This window comes from Aquarana catesbeiana, linkage group LG01 (genome assembly GCF_042186555.1).
Source record: "Aquarana catesbeiana isolate 2022-GZ linkage group LG01, ASM4218655v1, whole genome shotgun sequence".
NCBI classification, from domain to species: Eukaryota; Metazoa; Chordata; class Amphibia; order Anura; family Ranidae; genus Aquarana; species Aquarana catesbeiana.
In genome coordinates, this window is record NC_133324.1 from 967,809,926 (window position 1) to 967,822,756 (window position 12,831).

At 46.1% G+C, this 12,831-nt stretch overlaps 1 protein-coding gene across 2 annotated transcripts in view; it reads left to right on the plus strand.

Moving 5' to 3' along the window:
• The window catches only part of LOC141122360 (uncharacterized), a 56,521-nt gene that overhangs the window by 20,713 nt on the left and 22,977 nt on the right, over window positions 1-12,831 (plus strand). For both annotated transcript variants that reach the window (XM_073611969.1, XM_073611968.1), the window contains exons 5-7: window positions 2,133-2,315; window positions 3,413-3,592; window positions 7,329-7,589. In XM_073611969.1, the coding sequence (XP_073468070.1) occupies window positions 2,133-2,315; window positions 3,413-3,592; window positions 7,329-7,589 (624 nt within the window). The remainder of the gene's footprint in view (window positions 1-2,132; window positions 2,316-3,412; window positions 3,593-7,328; window positions 7,590-12,831) is intronic.

A 12,831-nucleotide genomic window follows, 5' to 3' on the forward strand; every position in this document is an offset into this window, starting at 1 on the left:
GCAGCAGAGGGTGGGAGGTGCAGAAGGTCTGGAGGAGGGTGACTTTCCATTCTCTCTTAAATGCCATGGTGCGGGAAGGCCAGCCACCAATACCACATCAATGAATGATGCATCACGGCTCTAGAGCAGGGGTCTCCAAAAGTTCTAACCAGAAGGCCAGTTTTCTGTGCCTCAGACTTTAGGAGGGCTGGACCATGGCCAGTGGGAGTAGAAAATGTCCTGACATCAGTGGAAGTAAACAATGTCCCATCTTTGGTATTAGGGGAATTATTATTGCCCCGTTGTTAGAGTCAGTGGAGGGGAATAGTGCTCCATCATTGGTGTCAGTGGGAGGAATAGTGCCCCATCATTGAAGTCAGTGGGGGAGTATAGTTCTACATCATTGGTGTCATTGGGAGGAATAGTGCCCCATCATTTGTGTCATTGGGAGGAATAGTGTCTCATTGTTGGTGCCAGTGGAAGGAATAGTGCCCTAAGGGCCAAACAAAGGCAACCAAAGCACCACATTAAGCCCCAAGGCCACAGTTTGGAGACTACTGCCCACAGAGTGTCACTGGCGGCTGGCCCACCATAGCAGCTCTTCGATGCTAATCCAAAGAGAACTGGGTCCCGTGGTCACAACACCCCTGGGGGAGCACAAACGGCTGAGAAACACTGTTCTATGGCAGGGTTTCTCAACCAGGGTTCCTCCAGAGGTTGCTAGGGGTTCCTTGAGAAATTAGAAATTTCTGCCTCTCAGATAGGTTCCCACCAACACCATTGCTCTTTTTAGCTATCTGTAAGGGGGTAATTCTTCTCAGTGACCGCAAGTGTAAGGAGCATTCTTCCCACTGACCATCACACTCAAGTATTATGAGTTGTAGATAAAATATTTTTTAGCAGGGGTTCCCTGAGACCGGAAAGTTATATCAAGGGTTCCTCCATGTTGAAAAGGTTGAGAAAGGCTGTTCTATGGTATAGCTCCAATTACATGCAGCCCCATCCTAACATACCGACAGAAATGGGCAAGAACACCACCTCCTACAAGATCGGCACACTTTTCTTGAAATACTTTGCACTGAGATTCAAATATGCAGTGCTCCAATCAACAATGCTGCTTAGGGAACATGAACATTGTTGAATGCAGCAATGTGCAGAGACGTGTTGGACTGCTGAAGACCCGGAACCCAGTGCTCTGTGTGAAAGCAGCGGCCGGCTCTTCAGTGTGTTGCCGACACACGATCGCTTAGTACAGAACCATGGTGCTGCACTCAACAATACTGCCCAGGGATCATGACCGTTGTTGATTTGAGCAGTGTAAGGGGGGGATGGACTGCAGGAGACCAAAAAAAGGCGCTCTGTGTGAATGCAGCGGTTCGGCTCTTGAGTGTGCTGCAGAAACAGGACCGCTTAGTACCGATGAACAGTGATTCAAACAACAATACTGCTCAGTACTGCTCAGTACTGCTCCAATCATTGTTGATTGGAGCAGTGGAGCAGTGTGCGGGGGGGGAAGTGGTGTTGGACGGCAGGAGACCCAGAATACAGCACTCTCTGTTAGAGTAGGCGTTCGTCTCTTCAGTGTGCTGCCGACACAGGACAGCTTAGTCCAGTTGAACACCAAAATATAGTAAAAATTAAGAAAAAAAAATGCTAATTCGCATTGATATTTCTGCGATTAGGTGACACATTTCGTACAAGTACAATGTAAGTTTGTACCGTTGACAAGAGGGGGTGGTTCCTTTGACTGTGCATCAAGGTTGGTCCTCGCATGTTCCTCATAGTATATAATGGCACATTACAGAAGAAGAGAGGGCAGAATTGGTGTCAAGTTAGCTCATCATAAACATTGGCCAGCCTGACATAGACCCCACCCCCTTCTCCTCCCCCAAGGTTACATTTCTCACCCCTTATCCACACTTCATAATGGGTTACAGGTGGTGGTGGCCATGGACTGACCCTCAGAATCATTTGGCCACCATTACTAGTACATATTATATTTATATGTATAACTTATCAGCATATCAGATGCCTTTTGAGCCAAGAGTATTCTGAAAAATGTACAGTTATGCTTCAATGGCCAGAAATGGACTAAATCACACACATCTATTGTATAACCACCAGTGACCATGTCTCATCACCTTATTCTGCAGCACAATGTAAACAACCAACCATCAAAAACGTGGGCAGACTTCTTCCACGCCAGGCATATTATAATGAGAAAGAAGTGCTTAGTATACTGTGTAAACCAGGATATTCTCCGACATCCGACACAATGAGATGTGAAAACCCCAACACCCCCCAAGAGTGGAAACCTCCCATCGTTTCCTGCAAAGGTGAGTAGAAGAACTCAACAACTTTGTATAAGTACTGCTCCTCTCCGCATATTAATAACTCCCCTCTCCTGAAATACTCTGCTCTGCTGGAGGACTCTGCTCCTTCCTCTATAACTCGCCTCTTCTCCTCTCCTGAAATACTCTGCTCTGCTGAAGGACTCTTCTTCCTTTATGTGTATGCATGAATAGGAGGGCGGTGGCATATGGAGGAACCAATCCCTCCATGTAGCCCCTGAATTCCTTCCCCTCCTCTCTCTCTAACAGATATTCAGCAGCTGCAGGAAGGATATGGAGGGCATAGGTTCCTCCACATGTCCCCCCCCCCCCCGTGGCCTCCCTATCCCTGTCCTGCTGCCCCAGGTACCTGTGTGCTTCCCTGACCCCCCTGCAGCACTGCCGGGTTTACCTCCCCTACCTCTCCCGGGCTGCTCTGGGGGAACTTTCAGCATGGAGAGCGGGGAAGGGCCCCTTCCTTGTCTTAATGACTAGAGTCAGCCATCGTTACCGATCACTGACTCTGTTTTCTTTTTTATAGTCATTCATAGCTGAGGCATAGTAAACTGTGTTTACTATGATTCAGTTTATGAATGAACGGGAAGCCTCTGTACATAGCTATTCCTGTTCATTCATTCTGTGCAGCTGAGGCTGCAGAGAAAAGGACTGATGAATGTCTCTTTCTCTGTCTCAAAAGTGAGACATCAGGATTCTGTTTAGACCCTTGATATTTCACTCCCATAGGGGTCCTAATAAAAATATGTAAAAAATAGTAAAAAAAAAAAATTGTAGAAAAAAAAAAAAAATAAGATGGTAAAAAATGAAAAAATAACGACTGATACCAGTGGCGGAACTACCAGGGTCCCAGTTGCGACTGGGCTCTGGCATTCTGCCACCATGGGGGGACCCCAAGAAGACAGGAAGGTGGCCCGCTGCAAGACTGTAATAAAGGGTTCCATGATGGGAGTAAAGGGCCCCAGAATCAGTGGGAAAGGCCCCGGTCGGGGGCCAGGGGGGCCCTTCATGGTTTCTTGCACTGGGGCCCTGAAGGTTCTAGTTATGCCTCTGCTCTAATAATATTGTTTTGTCATCTTACTTCACAGCACGATGTAAAAGGCCAGTTATAGAACACATGCTCAATCCTTACCCTTACAAGATGTCCTACGATGAGGAAGAGGAGGTGAGAGTGGACTGTAAATCTAGACATTATCCATCCTATGACACAACGAGGTGTGTCCACCCCCTGACCCCCCAGGAATGGATACCTGCTGTTACCTGTATAGGTGAGTGCAAGAAAGCACCAATTGTGCCTTTACCTCCATAACATTATTCATTGGTTAAACCAGCCTGCATCAACCAGGGTTCCATGGAAGCCCATGGTTCCTCCAGAGGTTTACCTACCTGTAAGACTGGGATTATTCCTACTGACCACAAATATAAGGGACATTCTCCTCCTTGACAATCTTATTAATGTACATTGACCTGCAGGTGAAGTCATTTTTAGCTACTGGAAAATTATTTCAAGGGTTCCTTCATATTAAAAAAGGTTAAACTTTGGACCCGCAAGGTGAACCCTGGAAAACTTCACCTGAGCACCAAGAGCAAAATTTGTATCCCCCACCACACCCATATTGGTTGCCATTATCAGGAACATGTCTTTTAATTTTCCAACCTGGCCACTGTGCAGTGGAGCTCTGGAAGTGACTCCTATTGGAATAGACTGTGGAACAGCCATTAGGGCTCTTTCACACGGACGGACTCCGCCAGCAGATCCTCCTGCTCAGCTGACTCTTGCTGGGCAAGATACAATTCATGAGGAGATCACCAATGCGCAAAAACCTCCCCCATGCAACACCCCATGTCCACAGATACAATCATTACTTCCCTCATTCAACCCTGTTACTATTACTGAGGTTGCTAAACTTTTATCTAGCACCCATCTAACCACTTGCCCCCTGGATCCTGTTCCCTCGCAAATGCTACGCTCACCCTCTGACTTGATTCTACACTCTCTAACTCACATTTTCAACCTCTCCCTCTCCTGTGGCATCTTCCCAAACTCTCTAAAACATGCGCTAGTCATCCCCATTCTAAAAAAGCCCTCACTGGATCCCACCAATCTCAACAACTTACGTCCAATCTCCTTACTCTCCTTCTCCAAACTTCTTGAAAGACTGGTCCACAACCGACTAAGCGACCATCTGACCATGAATAAACTTCTAGATCCCCTCCAGTCCGGTTTTCGCCCTCAACACTCCACTGAAACTGCTCTCCTTAAACTCTCAAATGACCTACTAATGGCTAAAGCCAATGGACACTATTCTGTACTACTTCTCCTGGATCTCTCTGCTGCCTTTGACACAGTGGACCACCCCCTCCTCCTCAAAAAACTCCACTCCTTTGGTCTCCGTGACTGTACTCTTCGCTGGTTCTCATCCTACCTATCACACCGCTCCTTCAGTGTCACTTACAACTCTACTTCCTCCTCTCCTCTTCCTTTTTCCGTTGGGGTCCCCCAAGGTTCTGTTCTTGGACCTCTCCTTTTCTCAATCAACACCACCTCCTTGGGTCAGTTGATTGCCTCCCATGGCTTTCAATATCTTCTCTACGCTGATGACACCCAAATCTATCTTTCCACCCCCCAGCTCTCTCCATCTGTCTCCTCATGCATTACCAACTTACTAGCAGACATATCAGCCTGGATGTCACAACACTTCCTCAAACTCAACCTATCCAAAACCAAGCTCATGATATTTCCTCCCTCAGGTGCCACTTCCCCTGCTTTCCCTATCAATATCAACGGCTCAACTATCAACCCGCCCCCCCACACCAGGGTCCTAGGTGTAATCCAGGACTCTGAACTAACCTTTCGACCCCACATTCTATCACTATCCAAAGCTTGCCGCCTCAATCTCCACAACATCTCCAAGATACGCCCCTTCCTAACCAATGTCACCACAAAGCTTCTAATCCACTCCCTGGTCATCTCCCGCCTCGACTACTGCAACTCCCTCCTCATTGGTTTACCTCTAAATAGGCTATCCCCACTTCAGTCCATCATGAACGCTGCTGCCAGGCTCATCCACCACACAAACCACTCAACGTCTGCTACACCCCTCTGCCAATCCCTCCATTGGCTGCCACTCAGTCACCAAATTAAATTCAAGATACTAACTATAACTTACAAAGCCATCCACAACCTGGCCCCCAGCTACATCTCTAACCTAGTCACAAAATACCAACCTAATCGTTCTCTTCGCTCCTCCCAAGACCTCCTGCTCTCAAACTCCCTTGTCACCTCGTCCCATGCTCGCCTTCAGGACTTCTCCAGAGCCTCCCCCATCCTCTGGAATGCTCTACCCCAATCCGTCCGATTTTCTCCTACTTTATCCACTTTCAGACGATCCCCGAAAACTCATCTCTTCAGAGAAGCCTATCTGGCCCCCACCTAACAACTGTACATTTATTTTCTCAATCAGCACATCACCCACAGTTATTACCTCTTGTATCTTTTGACCTTCCCTCTTAGATTGTAAGCTCTAAGGACCTGGGCCCTCTGATTCCTACTGTATCAAAGTTTATTGTATTTGTACTGTCTACCCTCAAGTTGTAAAGCGCTACGTAAACTGTTGGCGCTATATAAATCCTGTATAATAATAATAATAATAATAATAATGACAGCAGCCCGCTTTCCTCTACATGGGCGGCAGGATGTACACAGACTGCCTGTTCGTTTACATCTGACTGTCACCCGATCTGCCAGACAAATGGGGAACTGATCCCCATCCATCTGTTTTTAGTGGATTGGGTCGGATCGGATGTCAGCAGGATTAAACGGACACATGTCCATTTACATCTGCCGCTCCATAGAGGGCAATGAAAAAATGGCAATGAAAAACTGACAGAGCCGCCCGTGGGAAAGGGGCCTTAACCTAAATGCATGGTTACATTATTGTTACATTGTATTTTGTTGTAGCCCTTGTGTGCAGATTAAAAACTTGATCTTCACATAATGATGCCAATTCCAGCTCTCCAGAAGTTGAGATGAGAGAACCTGTCTAGGTTTTACGAAGTCTAGAAGTCTAGATTAAAAACATGAACTTCACATAATGATGCCAATTCTAGCTCCCCAGAATTTAAGGTGAGAGAACCTGTCTAGATTAAGGAAGTCTAGAAGCCTTCATCGAAAAAACATGAAAATTCACATAATGATGCCAACTCTAGCTCCCCAGAAGTTGAGATGAGAGAATCTGTCTAGGTTTTAGGAAGTCTAGAAGTCTATAGTAGATTGAAAACGTGATCTTCACATAATGATGCCAATTCTAGTTCCCCAGAAGTTGAGATGAGAGAACCTGTCTAGGTTTTAGGAAGTCTAGAAGTCTATAGTAGTAGATCGAAAACTTGAACTTCACATAATGATGCCAATTCTAGCTCCCCGGAAGTTGAGATGAGAGAATCCGTCTAGAATCAGAAAGTCTAGAAGTCTATATCAAAAACATCATCTTTACAAAATGATGCCAATTCTAGCTCCCCAGGAGCCGAAATGAACAATGAAAGTCCAGGATGTCATATGGCGTCCTACAGGTGGAAAGTGGTTGAATAGACCCTTGAATCAAAAGGTCATACAGGAGCATGTCCTCTTTAAAGCCAGGACAGGGCTAGCACCATAGGCAGATTTAGCCCACCATCTCCCTGTTCTCCCCAACTAGTTTTATCATTGGTGACGTCATCTGGGGCACAGATCAAGGAGATATTCTTATGTATTTCTACACCCCAATGCATGAAGGCTTCTTTCTCATTGGCTAAATACACCAATACATTAATGCAGCATTATAGATGAAGTGGACAGGTGACTGTAGACAGGTCCTGACCAAAATAAAGCATGTATAACTTATGTGTAAATAATAAGTAAAAATATGTAAATATATATTAAACATAAAAATTATGCACTGACTGTACCTACCCATAGACAGATATGGCACCAACACCAAGATGACTTTAGCTTTTCAATGTTGTCAGGTATGACAGTGATGGAGAAAGTAGCCTCTACCAGTGTCAGCGTCTGGATGTCCTGCGCCCCTTCTGAATGTCCCGATCACTGGAGGTTGGAGGTAGAGTTGTGCGACGTTCACTATGGATTATGTAAAACCTTGGATACCAAAGGTAACGCGACATTCACCGATCTACAGCCGTCCTATGATTATACTATCAGCATCACTCATCACAATAATCGGACACAAACCAAGATGGTGCCAAGACTCATCAAGACGAATCAACCAGGTGAGAGGATTTTCAGTACTGTATACAAATTTCCTAGGCGTTGATTATTCAGTCTTTTAAAAAAAAAAGCACTGGCATTGTAATGCAACAGAATTTATGGTTATTTATTTTTGTTTTGCATGAAAATTCTTTAATGGTGATCTACAACCACCAATAAGGTTCAAAGCTGCCTTGGACATAGACAGCTGGATTGTGAAAATCTGAATTAGTGGGTTGAGGGTGACAACTCTTATTGAGGACAGAAGAATAACATCAATTCTAAGGTTCAATTTGCCTCCTGTGTAAAAATATAGAAAACATAGTGCTAAGCATAAATTAAAACAATACCATCCTAAAAAAACAAAAAACAAAAAAACAAAAAAAAAAACATTTTAATGACTGATTCTTTAAAAAAAAAAAAAAAAAAAAAGCATCTCTGGAGAGACCTAAAAATGGCCGTCCACCAATGTTTACCATCCAACCTGACAGAACTGGAGAGGATCTGCAAGGAGGAATGGCAGAGGATCCCCAAATCCAGGTGTGAAAAACTTGTTGCATCTTTCCCAAAAAGACTCATGGCTGTATTAGATCAAAAGGGGGCTTCTACTAAATACTGAGCAAAGGGTCTGAATACTTAGGACCATGTGAGATTTCAGTTTTTCTTTTTTTAAAAATCTGCAAAAATGTCAACAATTCTGTGTTTTTCTGTCACTATGGGGGGCTGTGTGTACAATATGGGGTGATGTGTGTATAATATGAGGTGCTGTGTGTACAATATTGGGGGCTGTGTGTACAATATGGGGGGCTGTGTGTACAATATGGGGGGCTGTGTATACAATATAGGGTGCTGTGTGTACAATATGGGGTGCTGTGTGTACAATATGGGGTGCTGTGTGTACAATATGGGGGGCTGTGTATACAATATGAGGTGCTGTGTGTACAATATGGGGGGCTGTGTGTACAATATCGGGGGGGGCTGTGTGTATAATATGGGGCGCTGTGTTTACATTAATGAGGGAAAAAATGAACTTCAATGATTTTAGCAAATGGCTAAAAAAAATGTAAGGGGGTCTGAATACTTTCCGTCCCCACTGTATATAGATATATATATAATTTTAAAACTATAAAATGTTACCGTATATATACAGAGTTATCTGTATTCATATATATATATATATATATATATATATATATATATATATATATATATATATATATATTGGGCCTTTTGTTAATGTTTGCGGCTCCATTCACACCATGGCATCCTGTTTTGCGGGCAGAATCGCCGCGATCGCGGGACACCCTTGCGATCCCCGCTATTTTGAACGGCACGATTTTGCCGCGATTGTCGCCCGACAAAAAAATTGCGCAAACAGAATCGCAGAGCGCCTGACGACCAAAAGAAGTACAAGAACTTCTCTTGGACAGTAGGCGTTCCGCGATTCTGGTTGCACAATTTTAACCGCGATTTTGTTGGGCAGCAAAACGGAACGCCATGGTGTGAATGGAGCCTGAAGGATCGAAATACCATAATGACATAACGAATGATCCGAATGGATTTGGATTCATTTGTTTTTATTCTAGTGATCATAGTGTAAATACTCTAATAAGATTATTTTTTGTATTGGGATTACATTTGAGAGACCATTTCTTTAATTTGAATGCGCTGGTTAGGAATGGGGGCAATTAATTCAACTTAAAGTGTTCCTAAACCCAGGACCCTGCATTCACTGTATCTGGTCTTCCACAGTACACAGAACATGGAAATGCACTAATTTTAGTAAATATAAACCGCTAAATGCCTTTTCTCATCAGCGGTATATAGCAATCTTGTGACTTCTATCAGTGTCTGATTAAAGCTTGTAGGAGAAATTTTTATTCTCCTCTGACTGTCCTATGAGGCTGAAAGACCCCTGACCCTCTGTCTGGAGACTGCTGATTGGCCCTATGCTGATCACATGGACCCTGCATATACAGACTGATTTTACTGTTGTGGGTTTAGTAACACTTTAACATAATGAATGTATTAATTCGGATTCATTTGTTTTATTCGGATGAGAGCGGTGCGGTATTCTTTGACTATTGGATAATCAGCCGATTCTTTTTGCTTTAGCATTTTTCATTATTATAAAAAATGCGCTACGTATGAAATGGAAACATATTGCAATATATACAGGAAGATATAAAAGAGAAATCTGATGATTCCTACTTATTGCTGTTGTGTTGGATGGAGGTGGATCCATCAGAATCTCCTTAATTATAACATAACAAATGAACAGTGGCGGTGCATCCATAAGAGTGCACGGGTGCCGCCCCCTCTCTCCTGCCACTCCCCTCTATCACCAATAGATCGATATATGCATTGTATGAATCTATCTATCTATGGCCACCGCCCCCACCCCTAGTCAGGCGCCCGCCCCTTTTCGGGCACAGGGCACCTGAATTACATCAGTGGGGGATGGTTTTTAAGCACCTGATTGGAGCCATAGGCTCTAATAGGTGTCAAAAAAGGTGACCTGCGAGCGCCATGCTGGGCGCTCGCAGGTCACTCAGCTGTGTGTTAGGAAAGCGAATGAATATTCGCTTTCCTAACACTAAACTGCCTCTCTGCCAATCAGTTGCTCGGATCTGTTACCTGTCACCTGATTGAAACGACAGGTGCTGTGATTGGACTCCAGGCGTCCAATCATAGCAGAGGACGGGAAGAGAAGTCAGGAGAAGACATTGAGGAGCTGTCCCACCGAGACAGGTAAGTGCAGACGGCGGGCCGGCGGGGGTACACTGGTAGCATTTGATATGGCACAGTGGCTGTGTTTGATGGGGCACAGTAGGAGCAATTGATGGGCACAATGGCTGCGTTTGATGGGGCACAGTGGGAGCAATTGATGGGCACAGTGGTTGCGTTTGATGGCGCAGTGGCGGCAATTGATGGGCACAGTGGCTGTGTTTGATGGCACAGTAGTGGCAATTGATTGGCACAGTGGCTGCGTTTGATGGCACAGTAGTGGCAATTGATGGGCACAGTGGCTGTGTTTGATGGTACAGTAGTGGCAATTGATGGGCACAGTGGTGGCAATTGATGGGCACAGTGGCTGCGTTTGATGGCACAGTAGTGGCAATCGATGGGCACAGTGGCTGCGTTTGATGGCACAGTAGTGGCAATTGATGGGCACAGTGGCTGCGTTTGATGGAACAGTAGTGGCAATTGATGGGCACAGTGGCTGCATTTGATGGCACAGTAGTGGCAATTGATGGGCACAGTGGTGGCAATTGATGGGCACAGTGGCTGCATTTGATGGCACAGTAGTGGCAATTTATGGGCACAGTGGCGGTAATTGATGGGCACAGTGGCTGTGTTTGATGGCACAGTAGCGGAAATTGATGGGCACAGTGGTGGCAATTGATGGGTACAGTGGCGGCAATTGATGGGCACAGTGGCTGCGTTTGATGGCACAGTAGTGGCAATTGATGGGTACAGTGGCTGTGTTTGATAGGCACAGTGGCGGCAATTGATTGGCACAGTGGCTGTGTTTGATGGCACAGTAGTGGCAATCGATGGGCACAGTGGCTGCGTTTGATGGCACAGTAGTGGCAATTGATGGGAACAGTGGCTGTGTTTGATGGCACAGTAGTGGCAATTGATGGGCACAGTGGCTGCATTTGATGGCACAGTAGTGGCAATCGATGGGCACAGTGGCTGCGTTTGATGGCACAGTAGTGGCAATTGATGGGCACAGTGGCTGCGTTTGATGGCACAGTAGTGGCAATTGATGGGCACAGTGGTGGCAATTGATGGGCACAGTGGCTGCATTTGATGGCACAGTAGTGGCAATTTATGGGCACAGTGGCGGTAATTGATGGGCACAGTGGCTGCGTTTGATGGCACAGTAGTGGCAATCGATGGGCACAGTGGCTGCGTTTGATGGCACAGTAGTGGCAATTGATGGGCACAGTGGCTGCGTTTGATGGAACAGTAGTGGCAATTGATGGGCACAGTGGCTGCATTTGATGGCACAGTAGTGGCAATCGATGGGCACAGTGGCTCCGTTTGATGGCACAGTAGTGGCAATTGATGGGCACAGTGGCTGCGTTTGATGGCACAGTAGTGGCAATTGATGGGCACAGTGGTGGCAATTGATGGGCACAGTGGCTGCATTTGATGGCACAGTAGTGGCAATTTATGGGCACAGTGGCGGTAATTGATGGGCACAGTGGCTGTGTTTGATGGCACAGTAGCGGAAATTGATGGGCACAGTGGTGGCAATTGATGGGTACAGTGGCGGCAATTGATGGGCACAGTGGCTGCGTTTGATGGCACAGTAGTGGCAATTGATGGGCACAGTGGCTGTGTTTGATAGGCACAGTGGCGGCAATTGATTGGCACAGTGGCTGTGTTTGATGGCACAGTAGTGGCAATCGATGGGCACAGTGGCTGCGTTTGATGGCACAGTAGTGGCAATTGATGGGAACAGTGGCTGTGTTTGATGGCACAGTAGTGGCAATTGATGGGCACAGTGGCTGCATTTGATGGCACAGTAGTGGCAATCGATGGGCACAGTGGCTGCGTTTGATGGCACAGTAGTGGCAATTGATGGGCACAGTGGCTGCGTTTGATGGCACAGTAGTGGCAATTGATGGGCACAGTGGTGGCAATTGATGGGCACAGTGGCTGCATTTGATGGCACAGTAGTGGCAATTTATGGGCACAGTGGCGGTAATTGATGGGCACAGTGGCTGTGTTTGATGGCACAGTAGTGGAAATTGATGGGCACAGTGGTGGCAATTGATGGGCACAGTGGCTGCGTTTAATGGCACAGTGGTGGCAATTGATGGGCACAGTGGCTGCGTTTGATGGCACAGTAGTGGCAATTGATGGGCACAGTGGCTGCGTTTGATGGCACAGTAGTGGCAATTGATGGGCACAGTGGTGGCAAATGATGGGCACAGTGGCTGCATTTGATGGCACAGTAGTGGCAATTTATGGGCACAGTGGCGGTAATTGATGGGCACAGTGGCTGTGTTTGATGGCACAGTAGTGGAAATTGATGGGCACAGTGGTGGCAATTGATGGGCACAGTGGCTGCGTTTAATGGCACAGTGGTGGCAATTGATGGGCACAGTGGCTGTGTTTGATAGGCACAGTGGCGGCAATTGATTGGTACAGTGGCTGTGTTTGATGGCACAGTAGTGGCAATCGATGGGCACAGTGGCTGCGTTTGATAGCACAGTAGTGGCAATTGATGGGCACAGTGGCTGCGTTTGA